We start from the raw sequence: 22,875 nt of genomic DNA, 5'->3' as shown, positions 1-22,875 counted from the left end.
CCAATGTGACAGTCGCAAAATGACAAGCCCGTTTTTTGCCTGCCTACCGGCTAGTCTACACTCCTCTTTTCTTCTTTTGAATTTTCCCCAACTTAAATTGAATGCAAATAAGCCAGGTGTGGTCCCCAGAGCAGTAATCTGCAGATAGTCCCCACCGAGTTCCCATAGCAACTTGCACAGCTGGCCATGAGAAAGAGGTTGTATCTGCTTCATATTGGCTACAGAGTTTAAACACTCAGCGAGTGAAACACCAATTACGGCATCTTGTAAAGGAAACATCTACTAAAAAGCACATCCATTTTTCCTTGATTAATACAGGAAAATAAAACTCTGGGTATGCTCCTAGTTCAGCAACCGCTCAGCATGTAAAGTGAATATCTGTTATTTACAGGAGGTGATGCCTGCAAAGGAAATGGCTTCTCTCTTCTGCTGCAAGGTACTGAAGTTTAAGAAACACTACACCATTTAGAAAATGCCTGTCATTCTGTAAATTGCAATCAAGAATATACAGCTGAAAGAGAGAAGCCAGAAACCCAAATACAAATCCTTCTGGTCGAGTTATAAGACTCCCACAAGACAGTACCGCTCTGATAAGTGCTCTGTAATATTTCCAATTTTAATTGTACTCTTTCTGTATCAGCTTTCCAAGTCTCATTCTAAAAATCTAAAGTTACCCTGCGACTGACAAACAATTGTTCATCACGTACAAATCCTATCCTTTGTTGCTTACCTACAAACACGTATCCCACCTTCTATTCATCCCACTCCTTTCTGCGTCCGGCATGCATGGCTCACTGCTTTCACCTACATCCAAGCCCACAACTCTTCTCCTTTACACTTCACACCAGCCTTCTCACCGTGTCCCTTTCCATATCTGCTGGCTAAACAACAGGGAGAAGGTGCTGAGGCTAATTTGGAACCGCAGGTGCACTGACTGGCCCTATCAACTGACCAGATAAGCAATACAGGTAAGGACTGTGCTTTCTCTGCTTTTCCTTTCGCATGGCCACAAACAGGACATCTCTCCTCTACTCAGTGTGGTTTCAAGTAAGAACAGCCCTACAGGCTTAGGGAAAGGGGCCCGTGGATCCCAGCAAATATCCTGTGGCTAGCCGGGAAGCAGGAACCAAAAGCTGATGCTTAGGCAGGAATGCAGGAACACAGAAGGTACGTAAGACACTGCCCCCCTAAATGACAACTCAAAGACTTTTTGGGGCAGAGGATGTTGCTAAACACTAAGTAAGCCTCAATAGATTTTTCTCTCTCATGAATCTCTGTCAGCATCCCATCGAACCCCTGTAATCTTTTAGGAGCCAGCCTGCAGCAAGGAGTCCCACGGCTTAAGTATACATTGAAGAACATTCTTTTTTATTTTGCTTTAAATCTATCTTCTTCTGTAGCACTACTTCAATTTCCCCTACTTCTTGCACAAAAAGAGACCGTGAACTATTAGTCTCCATTCTACCCCTCCATGACACTTCACTGACTTCTGCCATACCCCCCCTTAGCTCTATCTTTTCTAGGACGATAATCTCTAGCCTACGCAATTGTTCATAAAAAGTGTGAATGGCGTCTGTACAATGATCCCTAATGCTGCTTTTCTACATCTTTTTTGTGTAGGGGGAGAAGAGCTGCACAGTACAGTACCCAGGAAAACGAAGCTGTAATGGCTTGTGGCACGATGCTATTTTTTTCTTATATCGCTTTGTACTCTCTTCCTGGTAAGTTCCAGCCTTTGATTTGCTTTTTGACTACTTGTTGAGCATGAAAATACAGTAGATATTTCCATGAAAAATCGTAACATGAGAGATATCATACCTGGAGTGTTAAGAGTGCCTATACTACTGCACATAAAGTCAGGATCTTATCTCTAACTTATTCACCAGTTTCAGGAAAACTACAGGAGCTTATTATCGTTGAAATATCATAATTTGTTCAATTTGGTTAAAACTGGCCAACTGTTTATGAGGGAGAGCAGAAAGGAAAAGTCAGACAGAAATGACACAAACCTCTCTTTCCTTATGAAATCTGGCTAACATAAAAATAACAACATGATGCTTATCTGTTTCCAAAAGAGCAGGCGGTTGATACAAATAGACTCCCCAGCAGTCAGTTCTGTTTGTGCTGACTTTACAAAACGCTTGTCCTTGTACCTGGCTTAACCACCTCTCTGCAAGCGATCCCTATTTTTCAAGGAGGGCAAGGCAAGCTTATACAGGAACATTCAGCCTCTAACTACGCAAGAGGCCACCATTATGCTAGCTGTGTCATATGAGACTACACATTTATGTATGAAAGGGGAAATATAAGCAAACAGGAGCAGTTTAATGTGCATATTGGAAGTTAGCTATAAATTTCATTCATCCATCAACATATATAAGACACTGTACACCTGTGAGCTTTATCCATTACCCCACCTGTGGGAACTAGCCTTAATCCATCACTAACCTGAAAGCTGCTCATTTGCTTAAGTAGTTTTGGTTTTCTTCTCTACCCTTTCTGCATTCCTTTCCAAATTTCTTTTCAGACTAATCAGCAGCACTTCAAAGAAACAGCTGAGCTGGTGGCATTAAAATGACCAGGGAAACACACAAAGCTTTAACAGGGTACAACCACTGAGCAAGTGAAACATGCCATTGAGCGTTAAAAATGACGACTGTAAGCCCACTCAACTGAAAAAAAAAAATCACAATTCATTAGAAGAAAAAAAAAAATTAGTATTCCCCTATAGGCCTGGCATAATTTGCACTTTAAGAACCACATCATATTAACAGTCCATCGTATGTTAATAAAAGCCAAATAATTAAAAACCGAAGGCTCTCAGAGGTCTGTATTGCAAGCAATAGATTTACAGAATTTACAGAATGAAATGAAATGGACGTACACGTGGCAGACTCTGGAATCTGAGAAGCTGAAAAATGAAGAGATTTTACATTGGAAATGAGCATGTCATTTTGAAAGAATTTCAAGTGTAGTACCAGCTAATACTGGCATAACAAATAAATATGTAACGTCAGGTGTTAAGGAGGAGACACTCCAAATGCAAATATGCATGTGCGTACACACACATACACACTCTCACACGTATCTTTTATACCAACAAAGAGGCAGGTTTTGTACATCTCAAAAATAGAGAAGATTTAAGCACATACTGATTCTGTCCTCTACAGCTCTTATCTCTGCTGTGGTTTCCATTCATGACAGTTGACGCATGCTGAGGACAAACTTGCAATGAAATTGCCCATATGTAATTAGAATGTCATTTGGCCAGATCAGCACTAACCCTACACGTGGTACTTGCTTATAAACAACTTAAATGGGGGATGGAAGGGAAGGGAGAAGGTAGCAGGGAGGTGTGAAGGTTTTGACTTCTGAAGAGACTTGGAGATGAGCATAGCGTTTTTGTAATAAAAGGAGGCCATTAAGCTCTCCTGTGTAACTTAGGCCTCAATTTCAGGTGATGGATTAAAAACACTGTATTCTGATTAACACACTCCAAGAGATGGAGCTATACCATTTTCTTAGCTTTAGCTGTTAACTTGAAGTCCCTTTTTCATAAGTATAAGGCATGCTTTAAAATTGAAGTCACCTGGGATCAGTTTCCAGCAACTGGATCTTGTTATGCACCTTCAGCTGGTTAACGAGGCTTCCTTAAACAGAAGCCCCCTTATGTACTGTGAGCAAGTCACTGTTCACTCGATCCAACTTGGTTTAACCAAAGATTCTGAATTTTAAATTCAGTTTGACAGGCTTTTCACACTCCAAATCCATCACAACTCTTCTCAGAAATATCTTTGGCTTTGTCAGCAACTCTTCTGATGTTACAAATTTCCTAGCAGCACCATAAGGTTAGTCTCAACTGTATTTATAATTCAAATATTGTAATTGTTATCATAGGTACAGTCTCACTCCAAAAGCCATTTCCAGATTGTAATTCATCACAATTCAATTCATTTTCAGAGTCCATGTGTTTCAGAGCACAGGCTCCTCTTCCAAAAGTGGAATCTACATCTCTTTTGCTAGATGTTTAGCAGACACTGTATCTGGCTAAATTAAAATACATGGTTCATTTCCCAGAAAAACTGGTGAATCTTAGATCCCTTTTGTAGTGACTAATCTGATAGATGCAACTCCATCAATCTTTGCAGTCTCTGAAAACTTTACCAAAGTTTCCATATTTCTTCCTGATCACTGACAGATACAGAAGAGTACTTGCTGAAGACACAGCTAGTAGATTTTGACTTTCCATTAACAACTATATTGAGGTTTTTCAGTTACCACGTCCTTAATCCTTTTAGTATTTGTTACTATTGATTTTGTATCACTTTAATTTGGTAATCAATGAAGTAAGTCATTCTAAATCAGCTACTTATAAAAGAGTACATTTTATCAATACAATTACAAAACAAAGCTTTAATCTTAACAAGAACTGAAAAAGCTTACAGCAAATTCATCTGAACAGAGTTTCTCTCCTACCCCAGAAAATTGTATAAATTGGCATTAGTTTATTTTTATTGACCAAAAATTGTCTATCAGCAAATAAAATTATCTAGTCACTCAAGTAAGTGCAACTGGCCTCTACCTTTTGAAATAAACCTGCCCCATTTTTTCATATTATTGACTCACTCGTTTTTCCACCCCCTTTCTGCAGCTTCCTTGGCCACTGACATCAACAAATTAAACAGATTCCTTTCCAGTCATTGGAAATTACTAAATGCAAGCTGCCTCATCCTGCAGATTTTAGAAATCCAACTCATACAATCTCAAGCATTCCTCTCCCTCCCCATTCCCATTTACTTTGAGAATCGCATTTTCTCTCTGTTTTTAGGAAACACTTAAGGCCACTGAAAAGCAGGTAAGTATCCAACCAAGTTCAAAGACTGCATTCTCACTTGTGCCCCTGATGTTACAGAGTTAAGAACACGTATGACCCTTTCCTGATGAGCAAACAAGGTAGTTTTCAGTCATGACAACTCAACTCAGTAAGCTTGATGGGGGGGTAGGATCCCTTAGGACAGGTTAAGAAGGGTGCAAACGTGCTAGCGATCCATGTCAGAATGTAGGCTCTCACCCTTGCACATTTCAAAAAGTGTCTGTGGACCACAGCCTCCATGGGCAGATCCGTCAACCTAACAGCTGGCTCCCACCAAAGGGGTGGGGGAGGGAAATCTCACTGTTTCCTCTTTTTGGGGGGTTAGTATGGGGTTTTGGCACTGCTTTATCAGGCCACAGAGGTGTTTAACTAGCACAAGAAGTTGCTAAGAGAGAAGCAGGGGGTGGCTGGGGAGCAGGGGAGAGCTGCTGCTTCTTTTGACAGCAAGCTGCTATGGTGGTCCACTTTGCCTCATGAAATCCTATCTGCAGAAATAGTCATCCTTCATCATAAAATCATAATCATATAACAAGTGTTATATATAAATTTTTAATTGGAGGCATTGCTTGAGCTTTATCAGCTTGCTAAATACCATCAGGGAAAATAAATCAGGGTATTGTTCCACACAATTTCTTCTGTGCTTGTATTCTGATAGCTTGAGAAAAGCACATATTGTAATTCCACATGACTACATCAGACAATGCTCCCAAACCATGCTACTGCCTGTCCTCCTTATTTGCTAACCAGGACATAACCATCTTGGAGAGAAAACACAGACTGCTATTTCAGAAGGAGAGTACAGCAAGCAAACCGATGAAGCTGCAGCTGGGACTCCTGGGCACCCAAGCCAGAAGAAAGATACTGGATACCAGACCCCCATTTGGACTCCTCTTTGCCTCATCAGGAGGAGGGAAACCATTTAAGGTGTTTACTATGTTTATTTTTCAATAAGCTTTTTTTAAAATCTATAGCATCCTTTTAAATAGCAGAATATGGGCAGTTACTTCTCTGTCAAGCAGCTTTTGTTGATGGAAAGTAGATACCACGTAGCAGAGGTACAATTTAAATGAGTCATCATCACTGAGTTTATTCTTTGATTTCCCTCATTTTTATATTATTTTAAAAATATCAGCCATCAGCATTTGTGAATTTCACTGAGATCTGTTCTCTCAGAGGTTATTTGGCTGCAGTAGTCAACAGGTAGACTCCAAGATCTGGAAGCTCCTTCAAACAGTGTTCCTTACAATTCCATTTTCAAATTCTACTTCACTGTGCAAGTTGCAAATCTTACAGCCTTACTTTAGCTTACAGCTAATCTATCCTACCTGAGCAATGAATCATCTGTTTGACTATTAAATTAACAGTCAAATTAATAATTAATTTCTTAGGCTTTTGTCCTGCCTAATTACAGAAACATACGTATCATATTAAGGACCCTTTTTATTGCTGCTGAGCTCACCTTATTTGTTTTTAATACCAATTTTTACTAATAGATTTTTATTCTATTATCACACTTGAAGTCAGAGATATGTTCAGTTCTAAATCATGCACCCACTATTTTAGCTGTTAAAATTCTCTAAGTGGTAATGTTAATACCACTGACCTCCCCAGCACAGATCTGACATTCCAAATGCTCCTCCTTACTTAAAATTTTCACCATACAGCCCTACTGCAAATAATTGTCCTTGCTGTTTCTTTGTCAGGTTTCCGGTTACACTTTGATGATGGTAGACCCTCTCCTCTCTCCAGAGGCTCTCTCTGCTGGAAAGACATCTCATGCGTAACTGAATTTAAACTTTGCTTCCCTAAGCAGTCTTTCCAGCTACAAATTTCTATTCAAATCAACAGATAGCATCTGTTTAAGTGTGCATAAGAATTGTTGCAAAGAGACGAATCACCTAACCTAAAACTTGCCTGACTATGATTAATACTAGGTACAAGAAACCTCACAGTGGACACCCATGGAACAGCCTACTTACCAGAGAAGTTTCTTCCTAATCCCCTTTGGTTAGCACTTTATTTGTTCCCTGTTGTATAATGGTTTTTCAATTCTTTACAAAGGCTTTTACAAAGCTTTCATTTAACCTAACATAATGTACTGTAAATGAATAATCCCTTTTCTTTCCTGATCCTGTTAATCTTTTGGCCTCAGTTACATCTCACAGCAGTGAGATGCAAATGTTAATTATGCAAGAAGTATAAGATCTGTATTTTGATTTCCATCTGTCCAATACAAGTCCAGCACAAGAGGCAGATAACTGAGTGCTTTCCTATCACCATGGGAACATGATTGCCAGGAACATACCAAGAACAACATCTCATATTGACTCCCAGAAGCCCCAGTCAAGTACCTTCTACCCGTTAGAGCCTCCTTTATGTCCTTTGTTGATTCACATTTTTCACAAACTCCTGAGTATTCTCACTGTAACTCAATCTTCCCCAGGACTGAAGAAACATTGTTTAACTCATGTAACATCTCCCCCTTGTTAGCATTATGTACATCAATTATCTCATATACATAATTTATACGGGTGTAGAAGTAGTTGAAACATTTTATTAATGTGACAGTGAAAACCACCGAAGCTGACAAAGTTGTAGGCCGACCTCCCTTTTCCCTGGCCGTACCTCCCATGGGGTCACACCAGCATTCAACTGACCCCACAGTTGGCAAGATTAGCAAACTCAGAGAATCAGGCAGCAGAAAATTAACCCTTCGGAAGAACAATTTCGGCAGCTCAGCTCCCCAACCTGGATGACTACAGAGTCAGACAAGCGCAATGGAGCAAATGCCACCAAGGGTGGGACTGAACAGAATCAGTCTCTTCCCTCACACTGGCCCTGGTGCTTGCCTAAGCAGAGGGAGAGACAATTTGACTCGGCAATCCAGAAGAAAATTAACTTGATAAAAAGCTAACAGAAAATTATTGTTCTTTCAAGTTAAATCACCTATGTGTGGAAGTCAAAGACTGAAAACAGATGCAAGGATAGAGGCTGAATCATGAAGGAGTGGGAGAGAAAGGGGAAATGGTCTGTCCTTCCAGTGGCATGAAACTTAAAAAGGTTTGTGTTATAACTTCAGCGTGAGGGTGAAGAAACAGGGTATGGCAACGTGAGGGCTTACCATTGTTAAAAGGAGGCCACACTGCCCACTTGGATTTCCCACCGTTACTGGCTACATTGTGCTGGCTTTGTCACTAGTGAGCCCCTTCCACAACGGTATATAACTTGCCAGAATGGTAGAAGACTTTCCCAGGGAAGAGGAGTAAAGGCAAGATGATGAGGCTGAAGGTAAGGAGTAAGGGTAGTCCCATTTCAGCTTCAGAGAGCTGTTATGTCGGCTTAGCTATGCTTGGAACCATAACTTAAGTATATACGCTTCTCTTTCAGAAACAGCAGTGTACAGTTATACTGTTCAAGTGCCTAAAAAATAACGTTGTAATCAGATATATGTATGTAGGAGGCACTCAAGTCACCACCGCTGCTACTGGCAGGCAATTGCTGCCTTCTCCACTACATTAGTGATTGTGCACTATAACATTAGCTTTTCTCTTAAAAAAAGTATTGGACTGTGACCACCCAAAAGTCTTACACTGTAAAACACACTTGCACTCTTACATTTTCAGCTTCCTTCAAATACAAGACAATGTGCAAAATCCAATGCATCAAACAACATCAAGAGAAAGCCACAGCATTAAGACATGTTTTGTCAATACTGATTCAAGACAGCTGAAGCAATGCTCAGCTCTTAGAACTACTAGTTAGGTTTTATTGATCAACAGCTGATAGATAAGTGTGTTAAAAATTAGTTGATATGCTGCTCTGACTGCAAAATAACACAAGGCTGAGTTCTATCAACTCTCTTACCAGCAACGGAGAATGAAAAGAGATCCATAAACTTCCCATTTTTTCTAGGATGGTTCTACTACCTACTATGGTAGTGAAGAACAAGATAGAGCCCACCATGCTATGAACATTTATTTTGAGTTGAACTAGAATCTGACATGTGTAATATTCTAATAGAGAGTGTTCATAGAAAAAAAGCTGGCACAGCACTGCTCAACTTCAGAGTTCTCCTTAAGCTCCCAATCTATTCACATACTATCTACTTTCTCAGAACAAAAGCTTCCAAGAAAACATGCTGGATAAATACTGTTTTCACATTTTGGTAAAAAGTTGTCCAAAACTTTTTTCCCTTGAAACGACGTAAAATAGAAACGTTATTAAAACACAGACAGTGGCAATGTAATTCAATGGACAACGTAATTCAATGGACAACAAAACTAGCAAAGGTTCTTTTCCGAAGTATTTGTTTCTTGCAGTTGTACTTTGTTGTTTTTTTTTTTAACCAGATTATGAATAAAGCAGGAGTTTGCCCCTTTTGACATATCAGAGACTCCGCCTACAAAAAAGGTGTTCTGTATGTCCCAATTTCCAGAAAAGCTTAAAATCTGCGTCGCCTCAGAACAAGAATCCATGTGGCAGAGAAGCCATCTTTTTGGCAAGCATTTCTTTTGGCAACGATGTCTTCTGAATCAAATTCTATGCCTCTGCACTTGTTTCCAGCCCTGCTCTACTCCCTCACTTCTACCAGTATGATCATTTGTACAGTCTCCCAGGAATAGGATTAAAGAATTGATAGAGGTTAAAAGTAACTCTACAGTTCACCATACAAAAGACTTGTACACCTTAAGGGTGTATTATATATACACATGATAGATTAAGGAGATGAGTTTCTCTGATTTACTGAACTTCTGCAATAAGCGTGTTTATAAAGGTCTCTTCTCTGCATTAATTTTCCAATAATTGATGAGTCTCATAATCTTACTGATTTCTTTCCTTTCATGAGAATGGTAGCAGAGTTTCTTCTACTTGACCATCTGCTGGGCAATGTGTAAGAACCTAGTCTCCTTGAGACTTCCATGCCCCGACAAATGTGACCAACTGGACAGCAGACGGGAAAAAGTTATAAGAAATGGGATTAATAAGCATAATCAAATAATCTCGATGTTCTTTGGAAACCAGGTTTACACATCCCTCAGCCCAAAAAATCCTGCCAGCCTATGAGGTTTAGTAAAGCTCATAGGCTTTTAGTATAAAATCTAAATTAGAGATTGTAAACAGGTTAACAAACAACAAAAATATATTCCCAAAGAAAGAAAATATGACCTTTTGTCAGTACATCATCTTTTTCCCTGCCACCTAGAAACTAAGCAAAGGCATATTTACCCTCCTCTTAAATATTTGCCTTCTGTTTTCCTCCCATTCTATAATACGCTGTGTGTTTATTTCATAGCCTCTCACCCTCAACTTGAGGGACAGGCCACTCTTAAATCTACCTTATTAGCTTCACAAATGCATGATACACCAAGGTCAAGGTATAAGGAAAAAATTCCTAGGGCTGAAAGCAGGTACAAAGAATGGAAATGCTTGAAATAAGGGCTGAAACTGTACATGCTTTAGGAGGGCATGCCTCAAAGAACCGGATTCACACAAAGGGGAAAAGAAAATGTTGTGCTCCAATTTAATCAAAATCCACTGGACACAACAGCTGACTCCGCAGCCCTGGTGACCTGAAGAGTAATTCTGTTAGTTATACAGAAACATCCATTTTCAAGTTCCAACTTCCATTCCTCCCTACTTCCCCACCCTGCCCATGAAGAGGGGGAAATTTACACAAGCAGCATTTTTACAGGTTCCTCCTCAATAAATTCTCTCAAATGGAACAGGAGAGATCCCTTCCTTTATTTGGAGCAACGCACCTTTTTAAATAGCACATGCTGAAATGCAAAAAAATTCATTTTAATTTTAAAGCAGCATTGGCACTTGGAACTTCTCTGCACAGCACACAAGCCCAAAACACATCTGAAGAAACAATATTGGAAACTTCAGCACAAGTATTTCCACAAAAGCTATGTTTCGGTACAGTTTACATGAATTTAGCAGGAGCGGAGTAGGCAAAGCTGTCCCAGTAATGCTTTAAGTATCTGCTGCACAACAGTTCAGTTGTGTTCAATTTTCACTTGAAAAAATACAGTTGTTGCCTGTGAAGGCAGACTACAATACATTACACTGTGTATTTTACGCACTGGTAAACGTTAAGAAATGTTTCTGTTATTTTAATAGCATTTTGCCGGTTTTTATACAGCATACTTTTAACTTGTGTCTTTAGTCATGGTCTCCCTATGAACAAAAAGAGAGCATAAAAGTGATGCTACTTTTTTAATACCTAAATAGGTTCTGACTACCTGCAAGTCCTATTAACTTTACTCTGCCACTGACTAGCAAAACTGTTGAGCAGCAGAGGCATCTCAGTAGCCTACTGAAGGCAAAGCAATACAAACACTGTATAATACAGATTTGTTTTGCATTTGGAAAATTGTTTGCCATTACATGAGTTGATTTTTATGTTATGAAGAACTGCAGTTTTACAGGTATGAATGGCATAAATCACTAACCAGCCCAGAAAACCTTAATTTCTTAAAAATGAAACAAAAAAAAAAAAGCAAACATTTAAAGCTCTCCCCTTATTAATACCAGAATATTTCAACAGAAAACAATAAGGTAACTCAGCTAGCACAGAACACAACCACATATGCATATTTTCTCCACGAAACACAAGATAACTGAGATCTGCAGTCTTCACTAGATTAATTATTTCTCTACCCTTGCCCTGTGCAAACTCCAGCTCACTTTGAACGAAAGACCTTTATGGTTCAAGTCCCAGGAGATGCTGAGAAGGTGTTCTCAGTGGAGTAAACTTTTCCAGAGAAATCACATTCTGATTTGAGAGAATTCATTTCTTTTGGCCTTTGGGGGAACACTGCAAGTCCCATGTATTTGTTCAAGTCTTTACCTAGCAAGAGCAGAATCCCTTCTAGGCTCTGTGAGGTTCATGCTGATCTTTCAACATCTGGCTGTGTACAGCCACATTGTTCACATCTATTTAATTTTGTACATCAAGCAATTTTAACCCAATCTTTTAAAGAACACTGTTTTCCAGTCCTTTAAAACAGGGATTTAAGAGAAACCTTCAAGTAATACTGAGTCAATTACACAGAGTTAAAATGTAACATGGTGAACAACAAAGAAACAGTTGATTAGTATTAAACAAGAATATACAACTAGTAAGTTACGGTGAAGTATAGCTTAAAAGACGGGAGTGAAATGCTGTGTAGGCATGTGAACCACTTCTAATATTGACAATAAAACCACAAAAGACATTAACAAATGGGAAAGGCATCCCAAGTGGCACAAAAACAATTTTTATACATGTGAAATATGAAATCTTATTGTTCAGGAAAAAGTGAAAAAAGAGTAAAGTAAAAACAAACAAAAAAAGGCTGCAGAGGAAGAGAAAGAAATTCGTTTAAGACCAACCCTTCCATTTTGAACAGCCACAAACATTTCAAGCACCTACATCGTAACTGCTCACATAATTAATTCAGCGTAGCAGTCAGAAACAGCAATACTGAGACAGCCACAGTTCAGCAGTCTACACTTTGCTGTAAGGAAATTTTTCCTGAAGACAGATGCCACCCGGAGGAACAAAACCAGAAAAACAATCGGCTGCCTGACCAGAGGCAAGGCAAGGCGAGATTAGAACCGCAAGCCTCCCTCTCCTCCCGAGACTCCCAGCCTGCGTTCGCAGAACAAACCCGCACAGCCAACAGCAGCAGCAATTTTCCGAAGGAAGACAAAGCAAGCCGCTCTCTGGCTACGAGACAAGCAAAAGAAAAAGCAGACTGGCCTCTCAGAAAGGGCTGCAAGAAGATAGCATACGTGTTTCTCCCAACGGCAAGCACAACCGTGAATGCTACTTTTCAGTTGCCTAGGATCACGCCAGTGATTCAGTGTGTGCTGGTAAGCCAGAAGACAGGGGTTTTGCTCACTAACTGTAATTTTTTTGAGTGGATTGTCAGCAGTGATTCTCTGTTTAGAAAACCTGTGTTCTCTCAGCTGAGAAAATTATGCCTTCTGGGGAAAAGAACTGTTTGGGCCATGCCCATAACTCCCATGGAGAGCTGAGCACTTAACAGCTGATAAGCAGCCACAAACATGACAGCTTCATTTCCTTTCTACTTTCTTAAACCATGCGTTAATGCACATCGGGAAATGTAGATCTATCTGGGACAGTAATTAGTTCTGCTAATTAAGCTCTCCAAGTATGGACATGGAAGATATCCATGAGGCTTTAATGTAAAATTGCATACTGCAGGACTACTGTCTTCCAACATGGGTACTATGCCCAGAATCAGAATCCAGGGATCACAGTGCTTAATCCTAAACAGTGAATTTCACACAGCAGCTCCAAAGTGCAAAAGTCATCTGTACAACTCTCTAGACCTCACCAAGAATACCAATAGTTACTTCAACATATTACAATATATGCTCATACAAATATGTGAGTAATTTAGAAAAAATCTGGGAGGGGAATGTTCCCTAAACGTAAACCATGGAGAACAGCAAAGTGTAGATACCTTACATCTCTCTAGGTAACATCTTAGGGCTACATTTTAAGAAATGCTCCACATCCAAAACCTTCTCCTGAGAACGGATCTTCCTGAACTCTAACATTACACACACATCCAAAAATCAACACAATAGACTCCTGGTCCAAAAATGAAGTATAGGCAGGGAGATACATACAGAAGAAAGGATCCAACTTAAAGGAATTTAGAATATGGCAGTAGTGCCATCCTATCTGGAAAGACTATTGTGTCATGGTAAGCAGAAAAAGCAAGAGACCTAATCAGAATATAAGCTTCATGGCTTTCTTTGCTACTACTGTTGCTTTTAGCAAGAAATTCTAATGGAAGGGTTAATATTCCTAGAAGATGAAAATCCTGATCTATCAAGAAAGAAAAAAAGAAAAAAAAAAAATCTATAATGCTCACTGTATTAACTTTGGGCATAGGAGACCTGGTTTCAGACTTCCCCACTTGTAACACGTGGGCAAGTCATGAGAAAATCCACAAGAGATAATTAGGCACCAATTTGACCCTGATGGTACCTTTAACAAGGTCATTCCACAACAAGAGAGAAATACCATATCTAAATATCTTTATAGACTTGCCCTTAGTCCTTCAGTTTATTATCTGTAAAAATCCTTCCTGCCTCACAGGATATTGTGAGGAAAGATCATGAGGCTCTCGGATACTGCAGCTGCAGTGACAATGATCTAAACCAGAGACGTGTGGCTTGATTCCCATCCCAGAACAGAGATGATCAGCTAGAAATAGTTCTGAATGCAAGATAAGCCTTTAAAAATCTCTACATTCAGATGTACAGCATGAAAAAAACGGAAGGGTGGTGAAATCAAATAGGTTGTAATGAGTAAGAATAACCTAGACTGTGTCAGTGAGAATTGATAAGGAAAATAAATATCAAAGATGAAGAATTAGAGTTGGTGGAGTTTTTTGGTACAGAAAGGGGTTTTGTTTCTGTTTTGGTTAGTGGGTTAGGTTGGGGTGGGTGTTTTTGGAAGAAACAACTATATGTTTCACTTTAAAACAAAGCATGCCATCTTCAGAATAGCTCACTGGATCTGACACCAGTAATGTGAATTGGGATGGCTGATTGTGCATTGCTGTAATTTTTAGAGACCACTCAGACCTGAAAAACATGGCCAAGTACTGTTGAGATCAGATAGTCAAGTGACAAGAGACAAAAGAACCCAAGCTGACAAGAATAAATCAAGACTAATTTTATCAATTATGTCCAAAAACTCCAGAACTGGTTGCCACTGTCTCTATCTCAAACAATAAAAAAAAAAAAGGGGGGGGGGGGGGGGGGAGGTGAAAAGATTTAGGAAGGGATGCTATAATGAAACAGCTTAACCAAAGTCATACAGGGAAAAACAAAAAACCCACAACAGAGCTGGGGGCAGAAGCCAACACTCCCATGCCCGGTCAAGGTGATGAACCTGTCTTCATATTCCTGATGACTCTAGAAACAGAAACACATGGAAAACAAAATTATTCTTTTGTTCTAATCCAGGGGACGGTAGGCAAAAAAAAAGCCAAGTCTCCAGCACCACAAGTTATAGTGTGCCTATAACCTGTGTTAAATGGCTGTGTGCTTGCAGCTGTACAAAATAATTCAGATTAGCTTTGTCTTTAATAAAAGCAGATTACAGTCAAAAAGGTGTTGACCGTTCTTATACATGGACAGTTATTGTATGCCCTTCAGAGTAAGTGGATACCATAAGGCAATTTGTTTGTATGTGAGGTCCTGTCTTCTCTTTTCTAATGCCCAGTCAGGACAGACCACACTGGCATGACAAAAACAGACAGGTAGCCCTTTCCTAAACCACTACAGCATGAAAAAATTAACCCACCGAAGAGGACTCTTTACTGAATGCGGTTGAACGGATTTTGTTATACAAATTTCTAATTAATTTAACTTTTTGTTTTGCCCCTAGAAAGGAAAACATCAAGCATCAGTACACAAAACCTCCTCTTCACAAGCCTGATAAGAGATTGATTTAACACACAGCAGAATGGTAATAAACTTTGAAAGTTTTACTTAGTGTTCAAAATCCAACATGCGGCACAATCTTTCTGCAAACGTTTGTTTTATGCTGCTGCCTGAAAAAAATGCTACATACAAGAAACAAGGAAGTTAAACATAAGAAGAATAATCTCCATATTATAACCTGAAGCAAGCTAGTGAAAGAGAGCTCATTCCAGTGGCAGAGAACTCGGAATGCTAGCTACAGTCCAAAATACATGGAGTCTTGCTTATTGTTGTCTGCAAACCAAAGAATAAAAAAGTAGAAAATTGTATTTGTCTTAACTCAATAAATTTTACATTTTGTGTGATGAGGATAAGAGTAGTTATACAGCTTGAAAGCTCTACTAGGAATCTAATAAGAAATATTAGCCCGTTGGGAAGGAGCAGATGATGTAATGGACCACTTATCCTGGACCGACCCTGTGAGCATCTCAATGACTAGAATAACCAACCTAGCATTTCAGAGCTCTGATAAGCAAGCCTTTCCTGAATGACTAAGTGTTCAAAATGAAGACAAACCTGAGAAACTTCTGGCAGTGTCAGTGTGAAAGAAATAAATTCCATTTTCACACTACAGGAGAAAGTTTTAGCTATAGAAAATCCTTTTAATCAAAGTCGCAAATATTCAATCTGTAGGGCTCAGTCGCATATGGTGGCTTGGCACTCATACTAAGGAGCATTCAGGATATCACAGACATACAAGAATGCTGAGATCTTGAAAATGTAGTGGCAAAGTGACAACCTTCACAAGAGCTGTGCTCAAATTAAAAAACTTGAAAACCAAAAACCTCTTTTAAAAGTCTTTTCCAGGGAGTCACAGGAGTTTAGGTCAAAAAACTGGCATGGAGGCTAGAGAGGCATTTGGTGACAGCACAGCCACCTGCTGACAGCACCCTGTGGCCTCACCATTGGCTCAGGAATGGGAGCTGCCATTTGAACGGTTGACCCTTTCCCTCCTCCTTATCTACATTTCTCAATCAACTTGAGGGACTGTGTCGTCATAAGGAGGGCAAGATCATTGCTGCTCTAACTGAACAGGATTTTTCTTTTCTTGTAGGATACGTTTCAGCCATACCAGCTCACAGGCGAATGATAACAGAGCTGGCAGAAGAACACACCTGAAGGCAGGAAGAACAGGATCTCTCATGCACCACAGTCTTGGAGTGTAGTGTTAAGACTCATAAAGCCATCTAAATTTTTATCTGGAAACCCACAGTTCCACTAGTCCCGTGCCCACAACCCTTCACAAGAGCAGATCTAGGTGTATTTCAGCTGGTTTAAAGATTCATATCTCTGCACGTCACATTCAGTGCTTTTTGAAGCTATGGCATGAATCTCAACTGAAATCTGTTTTTGCAAGTGCCAACATGGTGGTGCAAAATCATTCTGAAGACATCACCACTTCTTAAAAATGTTCAGCTTATTTCAAGAGTAGTAATAAGTGTTTTCCATTGTGGGGCAGTGCCTCAAGCACTAGGTACTATTGTTGAAAATTTGCAGTTCCTATGTAAGCAAGGAACAGAGTTTTGATTAATTAAAACTAAGTCTCTTACTAATATGTTCTTTCATTGCTTATTTTGAGAAGGCTTCAATGGAAGTCACCAAGTCTTTACTTCTACTATGTCACTGGTCTCTATACAGAAATTACCAAATAAAACTCAAAATTCAGGCCCTAAGTCTGTTTTGTGCAGACATACGATTGAACATTCACAGTGGCCTCTTCTGGGTGTACATTACATGTTCTTAAAGAAAAAAGATGAGGAAGAATATCATCTGATGGCATTTAAAAACACAAGTTATCAACAAGATGTTCCTGGGAAAATCATTCTCCTATTAGTGTTGGAAGGAATACTCAGAAGCTGCCACTCACTGTTTACTGTCTTGGTAAAATGTATTTATATATGAGTTCCATTTCATCTTTATAGAAATTCCAAGTAGTATTAAAATCATATTACTAAATTGCATGATACAGCCCCACCTACCTCAGAAACTCTTCCTCTTATTCTACCCAACGTGGAGCCTTTTAGTCCAGTGGTTCACAGATGTGTCAGTGGTGGTATGTGCATTACACTCAGTATCCAGCACAATTCCCAACAAAAGCATCTCCATGCTAGCGATTGGTAATTAACACTAATCAACAGCTGCTGTAGCTAACCATGGATGTGGCAGCTGCATCTCCTCACCCACTGTTCTACTTTCAGCAGCTGCTGCAACCATCCTGGCACAGTCGAGAGCTGCATTTGCTGCTCAGGACCAGGGTGAAGATCTGCTCCCAGTGTCAGCTGAAGATCCCTCTGATCAGTGAACAGAACATCCCTGCAGGCAGATGGGGAGGCAGGGTTTGGCTCAGATTTGTGAGGCTGGGGAAGATGACTACAGGTACAGCTCCATGATGGAGTAAGAGGACATAGGTTAAATGACAACAGGAGAGGCTACATGACAAATGGTGCATGGGAAGGGGAAGGGGGAAGACAGAACAAAGGTTCATCTTCCATACTCAGGCAGCTGTAGCCACTGCCATTAATCACAGCATCCACATCTACCACAAGTGGATGTATGACTGCTACCTACACAGTATTCTGCCAGAGCACCTGAAGTTACCGATTCCATTTCAGACAATCCATTCTTGCATAAAATATGGATCAAAATAAGCCAATTATATACTGAAAGTTCATTAAATGCCAGCATCACCTCAGGAAGCTAAGTAGGCCAACTACAAGTGGATGGAGAAGCGAGTTTAATTTCTTTGCAGGGAAGGGGGCGTGTAAAACCTTCCTCACATACAAGTAAAGTAAATTTGACTGATTACAATCAATAACATTTATTGTAAAATTTCTTATGCAACTTGATCAACAGGGAGGGGGAAAAAAAAGAAAATTAAAAAAAAAAATCAAACTTGCCATGAAAAGTCAGATTTCAAGGTCGATTTTCCTTGCCTCGTAATCTACAAAATAGACTGATAAGAGTCATTGTTATTTCCTTAAGTAGCCTTGTTGACATTTTCCCTGGAATTACTATGTTCATAACAGTATACGCTCACAAAAGCATATACTCCAGGAGGTGAGGTGGTAGCATTAAGAAGCAGTGCCAAAAATAAAAATAGTGGGGCATTTTCTGTTAATCATTACATATTTAACTGTGTTACACAAGCTAATAAAAATACTTCATGTCAGTGAAAATGGAGAACTAGAAGATGAAAGCAAGCGCAAATACCAAACCAAATAGATATCCTTGAAAATCATTTATTTGGAAAGAAGGAGAAGCTGGGAGAACATAAATTCCAAATTCCAAGAAATACTTGTATGCTTTAGAATTTCGAAACAACTTAGGCATGAATTATGCTATCCCACGTCAATTATTTTCATCTTTCAAGACTCTGCCATAGAAATCAACTCCCCAAAAGATGCCTTTTTAAACTATTAGCAAAATTTGTCATTTAAGTACTAAGAAGTTCAGTTGCCATTTTAGGTTTAAGATAGTGTTTTACACTGGTTTAAGTTTTTGCATATGCATGCACAAATTTCAGTGCCATTTTTAAACTTCTCTTCAGTAAGAAGGGCCTGACTGATTCCTTTTTAAAAGGTGCACACTACAAAGTTCATTTTTCAAACCTGTCTAGGTCTGAACCTTAGCTGGTACTTTTCACCAGAACTCTGGAACAGATAGCTGTCCAAAACAAAGAAAAATAAATAATCAAGATGACTTAAGAGAAGATTTCTATAGCTTTAAAGTCTTGTGGCATGCATTTCCTCCTAACTCTGACTTAGCCCTATTTCCTTGTTTGTTTTTGAAACAAACAGGACAAAATTATAAACTTCCCTGAGATATGTAAATGTAGCTGGGGCACAGAGGCAACATGTTGAGAAGAAAAGAAAACATCTGTATTTCCTTCCCATTCTCTTCCACCTGAAATAAATTCTTTGGCTGCAGTTTGTCTTCTTTTCTGGAAGCATTTACACAGTATCTAATGCCATCCACCACCATGACTACCCCTGGGGCTTTTATGAGGGTGGGAACAATCAGTATAAGAATTACTAGGGACATCAAAGAGACAAAACATTTATTGAAGAGGGAAGAGGAAGAGAGAGTGTGAGGTAACGAGGGTCCTACTGTATTTACCTTATGTGCCAAGCATGTGGACAGCAATAAAAACCATGTAGGGAGCAATTTTGGTCAGAGAAAGAACACGGCAGCCTAATGGGAGGCCTTTGTTCTTCAAAAGGGTCTCCTTTTCCCCTTTTGTGCTTCACTTAATTCATGGCATCTGAGCTGCTCTTGAACTTGACAGACAGAGAGAAGGAGGGGGGAGAGATGGAGAAAGGGGGAGACAGAGACACAAAGAAAGAAAAAAGAAAAAAGGACTTCAAAGAGTTTTCCTTTGAAAATTCAGTTGTGCTGTATGCATTGCTGAAGGTTTTAGATTCAAAAAAAGGGCAGAAAACATTTCATATAATTTCATCATGGGGATAAATTGTCCAATGCTCTTATTAAGAAAGCTAGAAGAAAGGAACGGAACAAAAATTTCAAAAAATAAATCTATCTGAGCTAAGGAATATAAATAAAATAGAATTAATCCCCTGGGTGCTTTTTATTTATTTTCATGTTAAATCTTATTCTCAATGGATCCCAACACATTTATCAAAATCTTATCAAAACCATCTGGTTTCCAGTAGTCACCTGAAAGGCATACATTTTCTATACAGCCCCATCAGGATTCCCAGCACAGTGATTCCTGCTCGGACAGCGGCACGGGAGCATCAGAACAGCCAGCGCCATCTGGGGGGCCAGCTCACAGATGAATACTGACCGCACCTCTACGCAAACTGTTCAAAAGTCACAAATTTCTGAAAAATTCTGTATCATTACTTACAATAAGAATCAACACATATTAACTCTTCAAAAGACAAAGTGGCTTGAACTTGGTTATCTAAAGAAAAAGCATTAAGGTGTATCTGAGGCTTCCAAGTTCGGTCCCCTCCTCTTTGAATTGCCTGAGCATGCTCCGATAGCTTGCTAACGGCAGTTAATATTAGCTCTCATAATATATTCGGCTTTTCACCCTCTTGAAATATCCATGCCATAGGCAATATTTATATGAAATAATTCATAACTGCAGACTGCACTTTTCTCAAGCATCTTTTTTTTTGTCCGCTAGACCACCTCCTCCCTGCAATACTGTGCATCAACTACTTACACATAATTTATGTATTCCTTTGTGGATTTTTATCTATGATGTATATACTGAAAATGTTTGCCAATAGCATTCATAATAAAACATGAGATTGCAAAATACAGAGAGATTTATGTGTCAATATCACAATAAATTATTAATAATTGTTTTAAGTTAATTGAATAAAAGATTTTTAATGCATAAGGATCTGAAGTTGTCCCTTATTGACAATTAACCCGTCTCCTTCCTGATTTACATATTCTGACAACACAAGCGTCTCTACCTATAGCACACTATTTCCAGAGTGCAGAAAGTGACAGTAAATCCATACTGTAACTTTCCCACTTGATAATGCTCTTTTCATTACTTGACTATTCTGCGTACAGATCTTTTCTTCATCTGAACAAAAAAGGTTCCCAAAATCAAAATTTTTAAATTCGTTCCATAACTTAAAACACTTTTCTTCCTTTTTCAAATAAGACTATAAAGTACATCCATTTTTAAGGATGTGTATTTTAATGAGCCTGCGCAAGGTTAATTTTATTTGAAAGTCCAAAAGCACAATTTAGACTACGCAAATTAAACAAAAATGCATGCTTATAAACTGACAAGCAAATAAGTCTCCAGCAGATTGCCGTTGCAGCCATTGACATGGCAGAGTTTAGTTGTCATTGTGCTTTATAGAGAGGTTTCTGTCTCACATTGGCAGCATATTTATAACCTATTACGCTACATGTAAGGTAACCTGGGAAACACCATGAAATAAAATTGGTAGAAATGTTTCTTTATCACAAGCTTGTTTTCTATGATTGAGAACTGTGTTTTCTGAAGTAATTATGGTTTGTTTTTTTTTTTTAAATGGGGGAATTCCACTGGAGAGAATTACAGAACTTGTACCTATTACGTCAGCTTTACAAGCTAGACTGAATGTATTTCAGATTACAGATAATGAGTAGAAGCAAAAAAGATAGAAGTAAAGAGCTTACAGAGCAATTTAAATAATTGAAGATAAAAATTCAATCTGTTTTGTGCACCAGGAGTGTCTGAGTATTAAATTTATAAAACACTTTGAATACTGACAGTGTCACAGCCATATAAAGCCGACAGCACTGGAATACTTCTGATGTACTAATTATAGAAATGTAAAATATTTGAGACCATTACTAACGTAACTTTGGGTAAGAGTAGAAGAGTTGAACCCAAAGATTCTGCTGCCTTCTCCTGGAACTTGTTTGCCCTCACACTTGTTTCTTTGCAAGATGAAGTTTACCTTTGCCACCCAAAAATCTCACACATACCTGAAGAGAACTGCAGTCACAAGTATCTGGTGATGCTGGACAGCATTTAAGCTCCTACAGCTGGCAAAGCAAATATATTAATGACTACAAAGACTTCTGGCTGTTTCTGAGAATTCTCATATATTTAAAAAAAAAAAAACCCACAAACAAGTATGTTAAAATTACTTTTATTCTGCCAAACCCCAGAGTTTTGACCATCTTTAACATGCCATTCTGTGAACACTGGCTTGTCTGCTAAGTTTTCATATATTATGTTTGACCAAAGCTTTTCTTATGTTTGGGACATTTTCAAGGATGGATTTATTTATGTTAACTCTTCAATGCCTGCAACATGAGTCCATCTTACTGTCATCTTCCCAGAGCATTCCTAGGATCCCTCTCCTTCCCTGGCTCAGTTTCATGGAACTTGCAGAAAAATTTCTAAATACATCTGCCTTTCTGTCAAATTGGTCAAAATCAACCAAAATACTAGAAAGCTAATCAGGGAACTGGAAACAAAGATACACCACTACTTAAGAAACAAAGTTAAAAATTAATTCTTTCCTGCAATAAGAGACTCAATTTGTATAAAACTTTTCTTCTGGCTTAAGCCTAATAGTTCCAATAACCAACTTCTGACAATTCTCAGCCAAAAGAAAGATGAAAAACTAGCTTTACGCAGCAGAACATTTCAAGTGTGTGGATAGAAAATACCAAATACTAGACAATCAATACCTATCATGGTGGTATTGACTGACAGAAGAATCAAACCACTCCTTCAGTAGACTGGTCCTGAATCATTTTATCACATGCACACTGGAAAACAAGGTGTTAAGCACAGTTTCTGAAGAAAAGACACTTCTAGAGTGCAGCTATCACTTAATATTTGGGGCAACAAGCAGAGTATAGTTATATACCACGCTTGAACCAGTCATCAAGAAATAGTTTATAAAGCAACCCAAATAAAATATACTGCATTAATCCAGCATACAGATCACAAAAGAGAAGTCATTCATCGTGACACTGACTGGAGGCAGCAGTTG

At 38.9% G+C, this 22,875-nt stretch overlaps 1 protein-coding gene across 11 annotated transcripts in view; it reads right to left on the bottom strand.

The window, feature by feature from the left end:
• The window catches only part of POU2F1 (POU class 2 homeobox 1), a 116,281-nt gene that overhangs the window by 66,991 nt on the left and 26,415 nt on the right, over positions 1–22,875 (bottom strand). For 7 of the 11 annotated variants that reach the window (XM_082331896.1, XM_082331897.1, XM_082331895.1 and 4 more), the window contains exon 2: positions 14,743–14,818. The exons of 3 other annotated variants lie outside the window; for them this stretch is intronic. In XM_082331896.1, the coding sequence (XP_082188022.1) occupies positions 14,743–14,818 (76 nt within the window). Of the gene's footprint in view, positions 1–14,742; positions 14,819–21,853; positions 21,914–22,875 lie in introns of all 11 variants that reach the window. One more of the 11 variants, XM_082331893.1, reaches the window with a different exon arrangement.

This window comes from Platalea leucorodia (assembly GCF_965183815.1).
Source record: "Platalea leucorodia genome assembly, chromosome: 2".
Classification (NCBI taxonomy): domain Eukaryota; kingdom Metazoa; phylum Chordata; class Aves; order Pelecaniformes; family Threskiornithidae; genus Platalea; species Platalea leucorodia.
This window is presented reverse-complemented; position numbering and strand designations above follow the sequence as displayed.